The sequence below is a fragment of the Pundamilia nyererei genome, unplaced genomic scaffold (genome assembly GCF_000239375.1).
Source record: "Pundamilia nyererei isolate P.nyererei 1_Seehausen unplaced genomic scaffold, PunNye1.0 scaffold00278, whole genome shotgun sequence".
Classification (NCBI taxonomy): Eukaryota; Metazoa; Chordata; class Actinopteri; order Cichliformes; family Cichlidae; genus Pundamilia; species Pundamilia nyererei.
This window is the reverse complement of record NW_005187679.1, coordinates 230,281-249,714: the sequence shown is the minus strand read 5'-3', so window position 1 is coordinate 249,714 and position 19,434 is coordinate 230,281. Positions and strand designations below refer to the sequence as shown.

General features: G+C 40.3%; 1 protein-coding gene across 1 annotated transcript in view; it reads right to left on the bottom strand.

Annotated features, from left to right (window-relative positions):
- Positions 1-507: 507 nt before the first annotated feature.
- The window catches only part of LOC102202942 (protein tyrosine phosphatase receptor type Z1), a 68,444-nt gene continuing 49,517 nt past the window's right edge, over positions 508-19,434 (bottom strand). The window contains exons 8-14 of the mRNA XM_013915258.1: positions 18,471-18,507; positions 14,642-14,826; positions 10,253-10,379; positions 7,486-7,526; positions 6,525-7,392; positions 5,055-5,573; positions 508-650 (exon numbers count right to left, since the gene is read on the bottom strand). Coding sequence (XP_013770712.1) covers positions 508-650; positions 5,055-5,573; positions 6,525-7,392; positions 7,486-7,526; positions 10,253-10,379; positions 14,642-14,826; positions 18,471-18,507 — 1,920 coding nt within the window. The remainder of the gene's footprint in view (positions 651-5,054; positions 5,574-6,524; positions 7,393-7,485; positions 7,527-10,252; positions 10,380-14,641; positions 14,827-18,470; positions 18,508-19,434) is intronic.

The window sequence follows — 19,434 nt, the reverse complement described above, 5'->3', positions numbered from 1 at the left end:
TCGGATGCTAAATGTGCTAGAGCTTTTCAGTATTTTCAGTAAACAAAAATGCACTTTTGACATAAAACTGGTACAGGAAAAGGCAAAATGAACTTTTCAATCATTTCAAATGATATTCCAATGTCACGTATCTTCCTGATGTTAATCTTGTACCATACGTACAAGAATAATTGCATGATATTATTACCCACGATGGATGACCCTCCTATGGATAACAAGTTGTCTGGATCATTCTCACGTGGAGCACAATTTGGGTGGGAAGTGGTCTTCTATTGCACATCACCATGTTCATGGTTAATGCACAACAGGCTGCAGAAAAAAGCCTTTGTTTTAACCATATTGTTCACAACTCTCACTTACCTTTGGACTAAACCACCTGTGTAAATGTGTTAAAAGAATCTCACTACATAAAGTGTAAATTTTAAATAGATGGGGGATTATAAAATTGTACTATGTATCCTGCATGCATAAACTGTTTTCCATTATATGCAGATTTACCGGCAGTACCTACCGCCAGTAGACGAGAACACAGATGAGAGCAATCAGGCCGAGGACGGTGAGGGTGGAGATGACAGCCAAAGGAACCACAGCCTTCCTCTCTTGTTCCCTGATTGAACCAACTCTCGACTCGTGGCTGCTGTTACTAGCATCTGTAGAGAAATAACACCAAAAGAGTTGGCAGCTAAAAAAACGCTGCTGGAGAGCAGAAATAAAAGTCAAAACCCACCTACTTTTTAGATGAAGGCTCAAGAAGTATAATAAAATTGGTCAACAGAGCCACAAACACTATATGCCAGTGGCATACAAACCCAGTCAGGGTCATATTTTAAACGTGCCAGTTTAAACTGGATATAGTTAACTTTTAATTACAAAAAAGTCATTATAGTCATGGTATTTTTATACATTTAAATTGTAAGTATTAGGTGAAACAAAAGGTAGAATATGGCTATTTCAAACATGTTTTTCACTATTAACCAGCTTTTCCTTTGTTTTTGTTTTTTTGTGACAGTCAGCAAATGCATTTAAATTTTTGCTTATTTTGCCTGAAATGTAACCACAGGGTCAAAGTCAATCTAGAATCAATGGAAATAATGCAAAAGAAAGTATAAAAATATTGGTCCCATGTAGAATCCAAAATGTAGTCTCTAAAGCCACCATATTTCTGACCTCCTATCCATAAAATATATATAAAAGATGGTCGTACACTGATTAGTGAATTTATAGTAAATTTATGTTGTGAAACCTTAAATAGAGCATTGTTGCTCTTGCCGGTGGTGGCAGTGTCGGGCAGCCTCGCCTCTGTCAGTGCGCCCCAGGGTGGCTGTGGCTACAATGTAGCTGCCATCACCAGTGTGTGAATGTGTGTGTGAATGGGTGGATGACTGGTTGTGTAAAGCGCTTTGGGGTCCTTAGGGACTAGTAAAGCGCTATACAAATACAGGCCATTTTTGCCTTGGGTTTTTTTGTAAACCTGTTAAAATTTAAGTCTATAACCTGCCTTCAGACTTTACTGCATTTTCAGCAAATCTGTATATCTTTACACAGATTATTGTATTTATAGAATACACTGATAAAGCATAGGACCACAAATGTAACACTATCGACTGCCAATCCAAAAATAACGTCCTCTGCTTGCTTGCTAACTGCTCTTTCATTTTCAAAATATATCACAGCCCACAGATTTAGACATATTTAGTCAAGCAAATCATAATTTTATCAAACAGGTCTTGTCAACAAACTGTACTTACTCTCCCACTTGGTTCAATTGAACAACTTTGCCTGAAGTATATTTGAAACTTTGAGCATATAAGCATGGAACATTTAAAAGTAGAGGAAAGAAAATAGGAAAACAACCATAGATGGTCCAATGCAAAAGAAAGAATTAAAAATCAGCATCAAAAGGGTTTTCTGATGTCACATTTGCAAAACTTCAATATGAGACCTCCAAGACTAATAAAACAAGCTTTCCTTTCTCTTGTGGGGTTGTATTGACTTTTTTCATTGTACTTAAATTACTTAAGTGAATACATAAGTAATTTATTTATTTATATGTTAGAGCAGCGGTCCCCAACCATTTTTGCACCACGGACCAGTTTACGTGTGACAATATTTTCATGGACTGGCCTTTAAGGTGCCGCGGATAAATACAACAAAACAAAACCAGTACCAAAAAAAAAGAGATTTATTTATAACACACGGGAAAAGACCCAGGAAAACCAAGTTAACGATAAAAACGATAAAGAAAATAAGGATAAAAACCAATGAAAACCCTGAAAAGCGTAAATTTCCCACCCAAGCCTCAACCCTCGCGGCCCCGTACCAAACGACTCATGGACCAGTACCGGTCCGTGGCCCAGGGGACGGGGACCGCTGCATTAGAGCACGTAGCAAAATGGTAATACAGCATTGTAGGTTACACAGATTTCTTTGCACTGTGCTCTTCTGTTTCCAGGTGTTAGGTATTATTTTTGTGAGCTTTCACTAATTATTTTTAATGATATATGAAAAATACCCACAGTGCATCTTTCCTGTAAAAGTGGATAGAAATGTACGCTGTGGAAGACCTAAACAACATTTCACTCAACTGGAACATGATTCAAATGGAAATTTCACATCTGATTAATTAAACACAAGTTGTGGACCAACTTCCAAACTTGTTGCAAAATAAATTATTATCAAAAATAATTAGAACTTATAGTACTATCCCTTTGTACTTCATCATCTTGGCAGGTAACACATACAAATTTAATGGTGACCCCAAAAACGTGAAGAATAATTAATAATTTGAAGACTTACAAGAAAAAAAAGAAGCAAATGAAATGTAACTGAGCTCTTCTTGGCTTACTCAAAGTGTTTATGAAACAACGTTGGACATTCTCATACCTCTAATATCTATTTTAGAATAAAAAAACACATTTATATCTCAAAACACAATGCTCTCCCTCATTCAAAATTGACTAATGTGCTGTACAAATACAAAATTCATCACGATAAAAACACCTGCCAAACCATTTGAAACACAGGGAGGTACAAAAGCCTTTGATGAAAAGTCCATCACTGATTCTGAAGTACATAACCTATAATGGCTGAACCTGAGGTCACTCAGCAGCTCCCCTTACCTCAACTGGTCGCAGCAGATGGCTGCCCCTCCCTGAGCCTGGCTCTGCGGGAGGTTTCTTCCTGTTAAAAGGGAGTTTTTCCTTCTCACTGTTGCCAAAGCACTTGCATTTGTCTGTTGTATTATTGTAAGATTTACCTTAAAATATAAAAGTGCCTTGACGTGACTGTTGTTGTAATTTGGTGTTGTATAAATAAAATTGAATTGAATTTAGCCGCTAAACCATCCTTTCTGACAGCCTGTAAAAACAACAATAGTGTGAACTACACATGACTGAAAAGCTGTTTGCTAGACCTTTTCTGCACAGACTGACCCTGTACTGTCATGAATGAGTGGGTCAGACCTGTTAACCAGCTCATATCGAGTTTGTGGTGCGCTTTAAAAGTAAAACCAATTCATCCAATAATTCATCCAGCACACCTTTTTATGCCGGTTTTAAACCTTGGACTAATTACTAGAGGATGAAAAATATTAGTCAATTCAATGAGGAAATTGAAATAGAAGACTCAACTCAAAAAATTTAAAATCAAATCAAATCAAATATGTGACTTAAGGAACCAACAGTCTTAAAACCCCCTCTTAACAAATATAAATAAAAAGGTTGGAGGTTTCCCCCTAACATATATTTAGCTACCAGGCAGGCTTTATTTTTAATTTATCTGAAAGAAAAGTCAAGGCAATGTTCAATACACATCATACAACACAGATCAGTTGACCTCAAATTACCTCTAAAAAAATAAAATAAAAGGAGTGACCCACTACTTTTCTTTTCCATTTGCAAACATTTGGCCTTTGTTGTTATTAGTGCAGTAACACACCAAGACCTTCTACAACAAGACCATGTGAAAACGTTTTTTTTTTAAATCATAAAATTTTGGTATTTTCAAGGACACTTTGACGAACAAAGCTTTATGGATGAAAATCTTAAAAAAAAGAAAAATCCAACCAACAAAAAAAAGATATTTTAAGTTTTTTAAAGAATTATTATTATTATTATGCAACTTTGAAGTAACAGATCAATGTGAATTTCATTTAAATAAACTAAAAATCAAAGCCTGTCAGGAAGGGAAAAAATCTTTCTGTTATTTATTACTTGATTTACTTTGTAAATACTACAACTTTAAATCACTTTTCACTCATATTTACAACCTATACATAGCACAGCTGAGACAATATAAAGATAATATAGATATGTGAACCACTTTGAAAATCAAAACGGCTCTGCTGCCCTCTGGTGCCCATGTCAAGCAACATTTGAAAAGGCATTTCAGTGTTTAGGGTTTTTGAGCATCACTAAACCTTGATGACCAAAGCTAGACCACATGTCATCTTTTTTTTTTTAAATTACAGTAATAATTTTGGTTGTTGTCAGGATATTCTTTAACTTTCTGTCTCTATCTCATGATAGTGTGGCCTCTTTAAAAGGTTTTATTCTGTCATCAAATGTAGTGCAGCGTTTAGGGCTCCTGCATTTTCGCATCTTCTTCTTTATTAGTGGCCATGAATATCTTACTGCCTCACATGTCATCAGAGAGGCTCCATTAGCATTATATTAAATAAGAAAAATACTTCACATGGAAGTGGAGCTATTTACATCCCTGATATGCAGTTTGAAAAAACAACAATATATGGCTGGATGCAATCCATTAAGATAAATATATCTGAAATTATAGTGAAGAATGTGATGAAAGGTTCATAATAGTTAAGGGGCCTGTATAGTTAAGTGAATTTTCTTTATTTTGATTTAACAGACTGAAATTATAAATGACGTTTTCTTTTTCTTCTCTTACAAATGAAGAGAAGTAGATTAGTCTTTTGGATGTTCAAAATTCTTTCTAACAAAGCATGTGTTTCCTAGTTTCCAGGGCAAAATTGCAAATGCGGTGAAGTTTTTGTCCCCCGCGCACTGGCAGCTTTTTTTTTTGTTTTGTTTTACCTGCTACTGGCTCCTCTTCTGTCAACTCCCTTTCTGTGTGCTCAGAGATACTGAAGTCAGAAGATGTCTCGTTGTCGTAGAGGCTTTCACTCTGCCCTGAGCTGCTCCCCTCCTCCCTACCTAGCGACCAATGTGAAGCAGAGGTTACTGCTTCCGTTGTCGTGTCTCCTACCTCGAAGCTCAATGCATTGCTACTCTCACTTTCAAAATAAAATGCTGAGGAGTGTTCATCCAGATCGTCTGGGTTCTGGCCAGCCTCTGAGGAGCTAGATGGGGAAGCACTGCTAATAACGTTCATCGAGTAAGGGAGCATGCTCTCCCCAGAGGTTGAAGTTTGAACCATGTCCCACTCCTGATCTATGCCCTCCTGGGAGTCGGGGAACAGGCCTGAGCCAGATGCACTGGTACTGGTGTCTATCACCTGTCCCTCTGAAGCGAGAGTGGTGGGGGAGGCTGTGGGTGAAGGAGTTAGCACAGATGATACAGAGAACCAGGATTCCATGCTGGCAGATGCTGTGGCTGCAACAGAAATTGGCAGGTCACTTTGGGTGGCTTGGAGAACCTGGGAGTGTGAAGAAGATGATGAAGGCAAGATAGCACTACGGGATGACAGTGGCTGACCTAAGGACAGACCATCAGAGCCCACCACAGATAAAGAGTGTAGAAAATTGTCAAAGTCAACATGAGTGGCTGAAAGGAAGCCCAAACTTGAGTAAAGCTCTAAACTTATAGAGTCCCAGGCTGAGGAGGACAATTCAACATTTAACAAATGCAACCAAGGGGAGGATGCTGATGGCTCCAAAGAGCAGTCACACAGGGCATGCACATCGCTAACTAATGGAAACCTGTCACCACTGCCCTCTTTGAGAAAAGTCTCTATTGTTTTCCCTGTGGCATATCTTGAATTGTCAAAAACAGATGAGAAAGAACTAGATAATCCCAGGGTAGGGTCAAAAAGGAAGCGGTTACTAGACAGATGAACCGAAGGTTCTAGGGTGGGGATGACAGACAGAGATGCTGCTGAGAGAGACTGATCCCAGGAAGATTCAGAGAGCTTGGTGGTGAAAACAATAGCAGACGGGTCTAGAAGTGCTTGGAGTGGAGGTGTACTGCTAAATACTGAGGGATTACTTGAAGATCCAGACAACACATCATCATTGCTATCAGTATCATCAAGCCCAACACCATGAAAGACAGGGTCAGTCGCCCAACCAGAAAGGGAGTGTGAGGGGTGAGGGAGGTAAGGCAGGGTAGAGGCAGATAGCGTGAAGACTGAAGCCTGGGAAACTGGGTCTTTGACAGGTGACAGGGATGTAGCAGTAAGCTGTGAGTCCAAGGGAGACAATACAGGCCAAGAGGAGGTAGGATCATGCAAGCAGGTGGAAGAGGCACAGCTGGAATCCACGGCGTCACACAAAGGAGAGGAGGTGAAGGAGGAGGAAGTTGAGGGGAACACAAATAGGCTCTCACCATTGGACAGTGGCTTTGTGGTCTGCACGAGAATGCGGCTTAATTGGACAGATGTTTTGGTAGGTGAAGAGGAAGGTTTGGAAGTTGAGCTTTCTGTCTGGATCTCTGGAATACCTCTGGGCTTAGTAGAAAGACTTCTATCAGTGGTGTTGTCTTTGTTTGTTGGGTGTGCCAAACGTGGATCAGTCTTGGTTTGGATGAAGGATGTAGAAGACGACGTTGTGCTGCTCACATTACTTATATGAGACATGACATTGGTTGCAGTGTTGCCTGATTGAGAAACATTACCTTCTTTGGTCTTTGCACTGGTAATTGTAGGAGTAGTGGTAGTTACTTTTCCAGAATAATCTTGTTGACTTAATCCTCTATTAATGTAATCAGCCTTTGAAGTGGTGACTGTGGGAGCAGTGGTACTTATACCTCCCTTTATTTTGCCTTTTCCGTTTAGGGTAATGCCTCCATGAACACCATCTATTTTTATCGTGCGGTGTAAAGGAGCAGTGGTGGTATAAAGTGAGTTTTCTTTGGTTGTTTTGGTTAAATTAAACAGAGCATTGGCATTGAAGTTAGCTCTTCCCTTTGTTTCTGGTGGCAGGGTCATTTCTGGTGACCACATGGAGGTACTATGTTGTTGCATCTCTTCAGAATTGCTCAACACTTGACCAGATTGAGTGGCTCTAAGAGGAGGAAGTGGATCCTTGGTAACTTTCCTGTGACCCGACTCTACTGTTGTAGTTCTAATAGTAGGCAAAAGCAAAAAAGGTGATTCAGAAGTTGTTGTCCTCTGCAAGTTTGTTGCACTCCAATCCAGATCGTGGTCCTTAGTTTGTCCTATTTCATCCCAGGTAAGATCTAGATCATACTTGACCTGTTGGTAAAAGTATGGTTTACAGACTTTGACAAGTAACAGTAATTCTACAATTAAACAATGAGATGGGGAAAATAGGATTTTTGTTTTTACCTCATTACTATATTCATAAGAAGCTGGATCCAGTGCATTTTCTAGAAAGGGAACAGAATGCAACATTAGTTATATACAATGCAAACAAGAACTAGAATAAATCACTTAATTTCAAAATAACTCTAGCTTAAATTTTCTTCAGGATGGCTTTAAGTTTCCTTCAACTTATATTCATGTTATTTTTAATTTCCAGAATTAAAAATAATGTTCAAAGAAAGAAAATGCTGAAAAAGCAGAAATAGGTAACAAAGGTCATTACAAATTGGAAACACAGACGAAAACATCTCAGACAAGAACAGGTAAGCTCCTGGACAATTAATCCTTTCATTTAGTTTTGTTATTCTAGGACCAATAATCAGAATGGGAATGTGTCACTCGGGATAGAAAAAAGGACAATACAAAAAACCATATGGAGAAAATGAAAAAGAGGAGGATTATTCAGACAACTACATGTGATAAAATGACAATTTATGAAAAAAACAAATGGTGACAACATATCGGGTACCTGCATGCAGGAATTATCCCCAAAAGACACAAACACATGAAGCATTTGCAACTTGTAGTTTTTCCTGTTTCATTCTTATAAAACTAGACAAGTTACAGAAAGGAATCTGAACAAAAAGCTTTCAAGTTACTTCTTTAACTCCGATTGTCTCAAACTTTTGTTTTCAGACTGGATCCACCTGTTCCCTAAGAGGAATAAAACAAACTCATAAGGAGAGTTATCTGCTAATGCTGCACAAGCTGACTGAACTTAGAGACAGCACACAGTGGGGATTTAAGGGGGCAGGTGTGTAAATGGTGGGCTAGTGGCTCTTACCTGTTTGAAGCTAAATGACACACCACAAGGACCAGATCAGACTTGTTTGAGAAGCATGAAGTGAGGTTTTACAAGTTTAAAGAAACAGGCTTGATGGAGAAGACTCAGGGAAATGATATGTGTGTGTTAACTTTATCAACATTAGCACCATGGCATTTACAAATGAAATACATATCAGTATTTTTTCCTAGAACACATATCATCATTATAGATCATAAATAACACTTTTGCAAATTTCTGTATAGGAATTGTATTTTGAACGTACTTCATTTGGTGATCATAAAATTCCTACTATAATCATGTATGGTTTGCTCTCAGGAGCTCAGTGAATTCCAGTGTGGTAGCATGATAGGACCTGCGCAACCAGTCCAGTAATAAAGTTATGCTATACACTTTACTCGGTCTGAAATAATTTTTCAATTTTAAAAGTGACTAATTTTAAAGGTGAGTAAAACGTTGCCTTGTTAGTTATTCCTCACAGTCTTGTAAATGCCATAATCAATTCAGTTTTATTCATATAGTGCCAAATCACAGCAACAGTTGCCTCAAGGCACTTTACAAGGTAGAGACCCTACAATATAATTGAAAATAAGGTAATGCTACTTAAATATAAGTAGTAATCTAATAGTAGTAATCTAATACTAACATAATAAGGTGTTTTTAAGATGTCGATTTCTATGTTTTTTTGTGACAGAACTATTTCTAGGCAGCTATGACTGCCAGAATGTTAGCATGTATCCAAAACTCAAGTTAGGAAAAGTTCACTTATGTAAATCAAATGAATATTGAAGAATATTACAATAAGATACAGGATAATAGGATACTTCATCTTTTTGATTGTAAGAACACATATCGGTTTATTTATTATTAAGTTCAGCTGAAATACAAAGTCACTATAACTGCCAATCCAGTCCTCACTAAACAAAAGGCTGCAAAAACAAAAGGTTTGGGAAGCAGAACAGATGCCATGTGAATGTGGATGACAGCAAAACAAAGATGGCAGCTTTGCAACACTAAAAATGACTCTTTAAACCAAGTATATTGTTTAACTCTAAATACAGGAAGAGTATATTTTAAGAATCTAAAGAAACAGTTAAAAACACAGAAAAGATGAAACATGTTTTTGTGTGTTAAATCAAATGTAGTCAGTTACATGTGTACAACCATAGGGAAGGTAAAATGGGTAGGGTGAAAAGGAGATGAGGAAAAACACAAGAAATATTTATTCAGGATTTAGGGGAGGACAGATATTTGGGATAAATTGTTTACAAAGAAAATGTGTAAGAAACCAAAAGAGTTAATTAATTGCACCCTAATGATCATATTTCAGTAACAATTTAGTTAGTTTGAAGGGCTGAAGCTGTTTTCCCTCAGCTTCAGGTCTTTGTGTTAAGTAACGTTAAACAAAACGCTTTTAGACGGAAAAAAGAAATTCTCTAGCCTCAACCAAAACCAGATGTTTCCGTTACAAAGTGACCTTGTTAGTGTGTGGTAATTTATAAGCTTTTATCTTCTAATGCAGTTTATTCCATTTATGACCATAAAACAACAGAAAAATGTAAAGAGAGAATAGCAAAAGAAAATGATGAAAATAAAAAAAAAACAATAAAATGCCATAGTAAATAAAAATGTTGAATGAAATAAAAAATGCATCCACGTTATTAGATTAAATTTAAATTATTAATTATTAATAATATGTAAAAGTGACTGGAATATATTTAAAGTATGGTTAAATGATGACTTAGTAACAGTAATGTGACCAATAACATTACTAAGTGTTAACCAATTATTTTGCAAATTGTAAAGGTTCAATACAAATTAATTTTATAATATACAGGTTTGGCTATCTTGCAGGTTTGTCACAAAGTCACAATTTGCACTAGCCTTACTATTTCACAATTAATAGATTTTGTGGTTATGCCTGGTGATGGGCACGCTTGCTCTTACCAGGGTTGTCAATGGGCATGACAACCATCAATGGGTTGCTTGAACGTCCGTACAGACCGTTGGAGCACACCGCCACAACCTGGATCATATAACTGGTGTTGGCCAAGAGGTCATCAAGTATTGCACCCTGGTGAAAGAATATCACATCAGTGCCAAGATTACCTACTTCCATTCTCTACAGTCATTTGCATGTCTTTATTTCACTCACAAGGAGTTAAACCATGGTCAAAGTACAGTGTACAAGTGAATGTTACAGCTATCCTAAAACTAGGCTCGTGCCCGGTACCAAACGACTCATGGTCCGGTACCGGTGCGTGGCCCAGGGGTTGGGGACCGCTGTTGTAGACAAATTCCTATACATATTTCTTAGATATTTTGATCCATATTGACATGACAGCATCATGCAGCTGCCACAGATTTGTTGGCTCTTTATACATGGCAGGTATCAAGAGCTTTCATGTTGTTACCAAATTGGGATTTTTGCCATCCAAATTTTGCAGCAGAAATCTACATTTATTAGACCAAACATCATTCTTCCAGGCTGTTGCTGTCCTACTTTGGTGATCCCCTACAAGTTATAGCCTCAGGTTCCTGTTCTTAGCTGACAGCATCAACTATTGTCGCCTTCTTCTGTTGCTGCTGTAACACATCTTCTTCACAGTTCAACATGCTGTACTCTTAAGCATACCTTGGTTATAACCAGTAGATATCTAAATTACTGTTGCCATCCTATCAGCTCAAAGCATTCTAGCCATTCTCCTCTGACCTCTGGCATTAACAGCATTTTCACCCAAACACATGCCATTCTCTGGATATTTTCTGTTTTGAGAAAATGTTCATCTTTTGCAATGTGATTTGGTTGACTAGATATTTGCATTATCTAGCAGTTCAACGGGTGCACCTAACAAAGTGTCTAATGAGTGTAAGTAAGCATCCTTACCGCATCACCTAATGATATTAATGCTGAAAATTTTCTGTGTCCAAGACTTATTTAATTTGCTACCTTGCGATTAAACACCACAGAAGTTGTTGCAGACATTCATCATTTGGCAAAAAAGACATTTTACTTTTGGCAAGTATCTTGCACATATTGTGGAAGTGTCATAAAACTTTTATTTCAACACAAAGTTTATTGTCTAACATAAAATCCAGGGCGACACTTTTGGGTTGGCCTACAGGTGAACTTCAACATACTCCCTAGACTATGAAATAACAATATGGCTAAGAATTATTTACCATTAAAGCCACACCAAAAACATTGAGCAGCCTAGTGAACACCTTTTTGAGAAGACAGTTTTTAGTAGTAGTAAGCAGTGCACAGTTCTTAGAGGTTCGGTGATTATCATTTGTGCAACAGCTGCTTATTCAGGCTTTATAGAGGTCAATGGTTAATATAATTGGCGAAAATATCACCCCTCTGTGAATTGCTACCGTAACGTGGTGGAGGGGGTTTGTGTGTTCCAGGGATTCCAGGGGCTATGTTGTCCCCCTTGGTAGTGTCTCCCATGGCAAATTGGTCCTGGGTAAGGGACCAAACAATGAGGAATTCAAAAGACCCCCATGAGTATAAGTCACCGGTCGTAGCAGATGCCCGCCCCTCCCTGAGCCTGGTTCTGCCGGAGGTTTCTTCCTGTTAAAAGGGAGTTTTTCCTTTCCACTGTCGCCAAAGTGCTTGCTCATAGGGGGTCATATGATTGTTCGGTTTTTCTCTGTATGTATTATTGTAGGATCTACTGTACAATATAAAGCGCCTTGAGGCGACTGTTGTTGTGATTTGGCACTATATAAATAAAACTGAATTGAATCGAATAAGTCCAAGGGAACAGTTCACCCTTCCAGGGCCCCTCACTGGAGCCAGGCCCGGGGAGGGTGCCCAATGGCATCCATGGGGCACAGCCAGGCACAGTTCGAAAAAGGGACATGGCCTCCTGCAGGCCCACTACCCACAGGAGGTGCCATAGGTGTCGGGTACAATGTGCTTTGGGTGGCGGCCAGGAGCAGAGGCCCTGTCGGACCAAACCCTGACTACCAAAACTAGTGATTGGGACATGGAATGTCACCTCTCTGGTGTCTGGGTTAGTGCATGAGGTTGAGAGGTACCTGCTAGATATAGTCGGGCTCACCTCAATGCATGGCTTGGGGTCCTGGTGAGGGCCTAGACTCTGTCTCAGTCTAGAGTTGCCCTTGCTGAGAGGCAGCAGACTGGGGTGGGTATTTTAGTATCCCCTCGGCTTGTTGCCTGTACGTTGGGGTTTCTGGACGAGAGGGCTTGCACCCTGCACCTTCAGGTCAGAGGACAGGTCCTGACTGTCGTCTCCGCTTATGCGCAGTTTATTTCAAAGTACCCAGCCTTCTTGGAGTCCCTGGGTGCTTGAGAGTGCTCCACATGGGGACTGTTGTCCTACTGGGAGACTTCAACGCTCATGTAAGAAATGACAGTGAGACCTGGAGGGGGCGTGACTGGAAGGAATGGGCTCCCGGATCTGAACCTGAGCAGTGTTTTGTTACTGGACGCCTGTGCAAACCACAGTTGTAACAAACATTTTTGTAAACGATTTTGTAATCGTATCACCAGACTTGTGGAAATATTTTGGGTGAAGAGAGGGGCTGAGCTGATCACCACCTGGTGGTGAGTTGGATCAGGTGGTGGGGGGGAGGATGCTGGTCAGACATGACGCACCAAAATGTATAATGAGGGTGAGCTGGGAACGCCTGGCAGAGGTCCAGTCTGCAAGATCTTCAACTCACACCTCAGGCAGAGCTTCAACAGCGTTCCAAGGGAGATTGGGGACATCGAGTCTGAATGGACCATGTTCAGCACCTCCACTGCTGAAGCCGCTGCACTGAGCTGCAGCTGTAAGGTGGTTGCTGCCTGTCGTGGTAGTAACCGCCGAACCAAATGTTGGGACACCAGAAGTGAAGGGAGCCACCAGGCTAAAGGAGGAGTCCTATTGGGCTTGGTTAGCTTTCGGGACGTCAAAGGCAGGTGATAGGTACTGACAGGCCAAGCAGAACGCGACTCAGGCAGTGACTAAAGCAAAAACCCAGTGTGAGAGGAGTTTGGAGAGGCCATGGAAAAGGAAGAAATTCTGGCAAACTGTCATGCGACGGATACTTAAGAAGGGTGTGCTCCAACTATAGGGGATCACACCCTCAGCCTCCTTGGGAAAGTCTATGCCATGGTGCTGGCGAGTCCGTCCTTTAGTTGAACCTCGGATACAGGAGGAATAATGCGGCTTTCGTCCTGGTCGTGGAACACTGGACCAGCTCTTTACCCTCTCAACGATACTTGAGGGTGCATGGGAGTTTGCCCAACCAGTCTACATATATTTTGTGGACTTGGAGAAGGCATTCAACCATGTCCTTCAGAGTGTTCTGTGGGAGGTGCTTCAGGAGTATGGGATGTCTGACCCATTGCAACAGGCCCTTTTTTATGGAGAGAATTTCTAGAAGTAGCCAAGTGGAGGGAGGCTTTCACTTGGGTGGTCTCAGAATCTCATCTCTGCTTTTTGCAGATGATGCGGTTCTGTTAGCCTTAATGTATGATGGCCTCCAGCTCGCACTGGAACAGCTTGCAGTAGAGTGTGAAGCAGTGGAAATGAGAATCAGCACCTCCAAATCTGAGGCCATGGCCCTCAGCCGGAAAAGGGTGAATTGCCCACTTTGGGTCAGGGACAACTTCCTACCCCAAGTGAATTAAACTAAAATCTCGGGGTCTTGTTCACAAGTGATGAGGGAGTGAGAGTTTAACAGATGGATTGGTGCTGCGGCTGCAGTGATGCAGACGCTGTACTGGTCTGTTATGGTGAAGATAGAGCTGAATGTAAAAACGAAGCTCTCAATTTACTGGTTGATCCACGTCCCTACCCTCATCTACAGTCACAAGCTGTGGGTAGTGCGGATACTAGCAGCACAAATGGGCTTCCTCCAAAGGTTGGCTGGCCTTTCCCTTAGAGATAGGGTGAGGAGCTCAGCCATCTGGGAAGGACTAAGAGTAGACCCACTGCTCCTCCACAATGAAAGGAGCCAGTTGAGATGGTTTGGGCATCTGACAAGAATGCCTCTTGGGCGCATCCTGGGTGAGGTGTTCCAGGTATGCCCCACTGGGAGGAGGCCCCGGGGCAGACCCAGGACACGCTGGAGAGATTATATCTCTCGGTTGGCCTGGGAATGCCTTGGTGTTCCCTTGGACAAGCTGGAGGAGGTGGTAGGGGAGAGGGAGGTCTGGGCTTTTCTGCCTTGTCTGGCCCCCCATGACCCGGCCCCTGATCAGTGGAAGAAGATGGATGGATGGATGGATGGATGGATGGATGGATGGATGGATGGCAAATATCACAAAATTTAAGAGAAAATGTTTTTTATATTATGAACTGTTGGTTGCTTTCTCACCACATCCTGGTCTCCGTCAGTCAGATATTCAGATGAGACAGCATTCTCTGTACTAGCTAGTCTGTAGTTGACTGAGTACTTGTCGATGCTGGAGTCATACACTGCCCGTGGCCTTTCCCATGTCACCAGCAGGCTGCTAAGGTTGTGTGGTGCCACCTGGATGTTCTCCGGTTCTGAACTGCAGACTGAAACACACAGATAAAAACCTCTCTTTTTAAAAATATGCTGTGATGCACTCTTTTAAACCCACGAGTTCTGCAGATGGTTTACAGCTTACATTTCCTCAGTCATTTCAGATCCTGATAAAATAAATAAATAAATAAATAAATAAATGTACTCATTACAGTGTGGCTGGCTTGGTATTATTGATTGTCACATTCTACAGTGTATATTCCATTTTTGCCTGCACTTTTGGACACAAATTCAAATACAGGAACCAAAACTCTAGCTCTATCAAATACAGGAACCAAAACTCTAACCAAAACTAAGATCTACCTTGACTTTATTTTCTATTATAGTAACTTTTATTATTTCAGTAGCTTTTATGTAAATTTGATGAACAAGGGAACACTGGATACATTATCATGTATGATTGACTACATTAAAAAGAAGAAAGAGTCAATTAAAAGGAAAATATTACATTTTATGATTTTGCTTTTAAAATTGTCCTGATCCTCAATGCAGGTTATCACATCACATTATGTTTTATAGCTTGTTCTTTTGAATGGTAAATGGAAATTTGCGAATGATTGGATAGAGTTTTCTGTCTTTTGAAGCAACTCAGTGGTGAAATGTGTTCAATGCTTGTTTGCTGATTAGGAAAATTACACAAAAAACTACAAAGCTGAATTTCATAAAACTGAAATTGTGCTCTTCAATATAAAATTGAAGAGCATAATCAAGAATTTATTCAATTTAGATGTGAAGCCATAGTTATACCTTTAAAATTGACTTTGGTGGGCCATAAACTGTCCTAGCGCCCATCATGATGTGCCTTTATTTGTTTATTGATTTATTTGTTACTGCCTTGAGGTGACTGCTGTTGCGATGTGGCGCTGTATATATAAAATTTTATTAAATTGAACTGAATTATTAACTACCGGTAAGTAAGCAATGGATGAGTAACGTGAATTGTGGCTGTTGAAATGGCTCCTGTCTGTGTTTGTAAGTATGATTCTGGGTCAGAGGTGAGATTAGTAGTGCAGAGACAATGCAGATGACTGACACTATGAAGTCTGGGATTAACACAGATTAAAGCAGACTGAGGATTGGCGGTGACAGACAGAAAACTCTATCCAATCATTCGCAAATTTCCTTTTCCACTGGATCTCAGCTAGGCTCAGTGCTCTAACCAGTCTGAACTCTGTTCACTGAGGGATCAAAGTGAAAATCCTGATATCATTAGCTACAAACAACAGAAGAGGGAACAGATAAATACAAGCTGATAAATACAAATATTTTGCTTGGACCACTAGAGGGCAGTGCCAACCACGAGAACTTTGGTAAAGAATGCACAAACCTCTCTCTCTCTCTCTCTCTCTCTCTCTCTCTCCCTCCCTCCCTCCCTCCCTCTCTCCCTCCCTCCCTCTCTCTCTCTCTCCCCCTCTCCCTCCAATTTTAGTCTGTTTTCCCTGAAACCAACTGTCAGGGAAAACAGACCATGTGTTTCCATGTGGCAAACCTCAGTGTGGTCGTGGTTTGACTGATTGACTGACTGACTGGTTGGGTTGTGTATGTGTGTTTATGTGTTTTTGTAGTTAAAGGGCAGGACTGAAGGCAGATCAAACATACTGCTGAGTGCAGAAAGAGAAATGATAAGACATAAAGAGTAATAAATAAAACAGCGGACGCACCAATGAATCACTCCAAAGTGACCTGAAAATCAACAACAATAACAAAAAAAAGACCAGAAAAAAAAACTATGCTATGTTGACTAAACCAACATTAATTGTTCTATGCTGACATGTCTATAAACAGTGTTGGGGAGTAATGGAATACATGTACCGCTGTTACGTATTTAAAATACAAAATATGAGTAACTGTATTCTGTTACAGTTACCGTTTAAAAAGGTGGTATTCAGAATACAGTACTTTGTTGAAATAAATGGATTACACGCTGGTCTTTTCCTGTTTCATATGTTAGGCTATGCCCTCTCTATTTTTGATAATTCCACACCGGTGGAAACCCAAACAAAACACGCATTAGTGTTACAGGCATAGCCCTAAAGAATGTAGCCTCATGGGCAGTGTCGTCCGTGCTGCAGGGAGAATGGACTGCCATACTTGTTATGTGTCTGTGAGCGAGGGAGGGAGGGAGAAAAAGGAAAAGTACGAGTTGTCACCGACCAGAAACGGGAGCTGGAAGCATGTAAATATAATAATAACCACTGCAGCCAAGAAGAGTGCCTGACGAGCCCAGCTGTAAGTAAGCTGTTAAGACTCGACTGTACACTGTGTTCGTGTTTTCCTCCGAAACAATAAGTTCCGCTGGAGCAGTCTTTCAACGTCTCTCTGTCTCTCACTAGCAAAGTTGACCCAGACAACAAAGTAAAGCTAGTTTTCGGTTATGAGCCTGACATGAACCCGACGTATTAGCCAGAGGTCCCTTTACTATGGTTCGGAGCCGCGGACCTGTTTTATATATATTTTATATATATATATATAAATTTTTTCTTGGACTTTTGGATCTCATAAGACATTTAAATTAAAACCAGCAACTAATTTTTTTGGTACTTTGAAACCCTTCCCTATTCCTATATCAGGGAAACCGATTCAATCAAACCATACTCACTGAACAAACTACAGTGATCAGCACATTATAGTTTGGCATGACTGCTGCTGCTTCCAGTAATTTTCAGTTTTCTTCTAAGGCTTGTGTAAATTCTAGTACCCAGCATCGATGACTTTGTAACATCTAATGGAGTATACTCTCTAAGTAGATAAGCAAAACTGTACTTGTATAGCACCTTTCTATCATTACAGCATACGTTTTGTTTTGGCTACCAAGTGTCGGGAAATATGTTCCTGCTGTTCTAGTGGTGAAGATAATGGCAGTAAATTTGTGGGGCCTAGTTTGTTTTGCTGTTTAAAGATTAGCAGAAGCTTTTTAGGAGTGCTCTGCCATTGCTTTGCCTAGGCATTGTACCTTTGTTGTTTCACTCTAGAGCAGCGGTCCCCAACCTTTTTTGCGCCACGGACCGGTGTAATGTCACACAAGATTTTCACGGACCGGCCTTTAAGGTGCAGCGAACAAATACAACAAAATAAAATGATACGTCCAAGACAAAAACTGTGGTATTTCATAAATGTAATAATAAATGCCAATTAACTGTGTAATTGTGTAACTTTATTAGCAGCGTCCTCCTGAAATGCGGCAACATTAAGAGTAACATCCTCCTGTCTGCTCTCTGGCCACCATGGTAACGCGTAAATATTTCTTTCAAAATAAGATAATAATAAGAAGACACAACTACAAAGACCCAGGGAAACAGAGTTAATGATAAAAACCCTGAAAACCATCAATTTCCCACCTGAGCCTCAACTCTCGTGGTCCGGTACCAAACGACTCACAGACCGGTCCGTGGCCTGGTGGTTGGGGACCGCTGCTCTAGAGTTTAACCTGTTCTTTTCTTTCAGTGAAGAATGGGGTTTTTGTTTGGAAACCCACTTTATATATAGTTTGCGCTGTTGCCGTCATGCCCTCTAGACTTCACAGAAAAGGGACGCGTCCTATGGGGTGGGCGGTATAAACGATATTCGGTATAAATGGTATTCGGTAGAAACGATATGAATTTGGCCAATGGTAGAGATTTTCACTATACCGCTCTACCCTGATAGTGCATGTTGATGGTGTCATCAAGCTGCGCCTGTTTTGGTCAAAAGCATTGCAACGGCTGCAAGCAATATCATCTGCAGTTTATGCCGTGTGACAGTAATAGCGAAGAGACGAAGCACGTTTTGGAATATGAGGAAAGCCAAAAACTGCGCTTCCTCCACTTCCGTACCATTGATTCATTAATGAATGAATTCTGCTCTATTCCCATGTTGTTGCAGTATATTAATGACTAACCTCGTTTTGTGGATGGATTATCTCAGTTGTTCTCCTGACTGAAGTTTGGTCCCTTCATAGCATCCTGCCATGCGATTGCATTTGTCCCAAACCATCAGGAACCCTCACGTTAACTTTTATCGACTGGAAAAAAGTTAGCGTTCATCCTACAGCTTCACTGTGTTTTTGTTATGCTAACATAGCTGTGTCGCTAGTGATCATGTAGCACATCATTATATACCAGCTAGCCCAACATCAGTAACCCTAAAAAAAGTCACTGCTGTTTAGTTTCCTGTCTTCATTCATGTTGGAAGTGACAGCAGAGTTGTACGTTTGAATTTTTTCAGAAATCTCTCAGTCAGAACCAGAGATGGGCAGTAACGCGTTACTTGTAACGCCTTACTGTAATCTGATTACTTTTTTCAAGTAACGAGTAAAGTAAGGGATTACTATTGCAAAAACGGTAATTAGATTACCGTTACTTTCCCGTAGGAACGCTGCGTTATTGCGTTACTAAAACCGTGATTTTTTGCGAGAATGTCTCAAGACAGTGACGTAAGCGAGTGCGCCGTTAGTGACAACAGCTGTGTGCAGACCAACAATGGATCATATATCGAGTGTGGGAGAGAGTATGAGCGTGCAGCATTTAAAGCGTGGAAGTACTGACCTTACTTTGAGTTTGATTCCATAAAAAGTGACAAAAACATTAGCGTCCGTTGTGCGTGGGAAGAAACTTATTTTTACA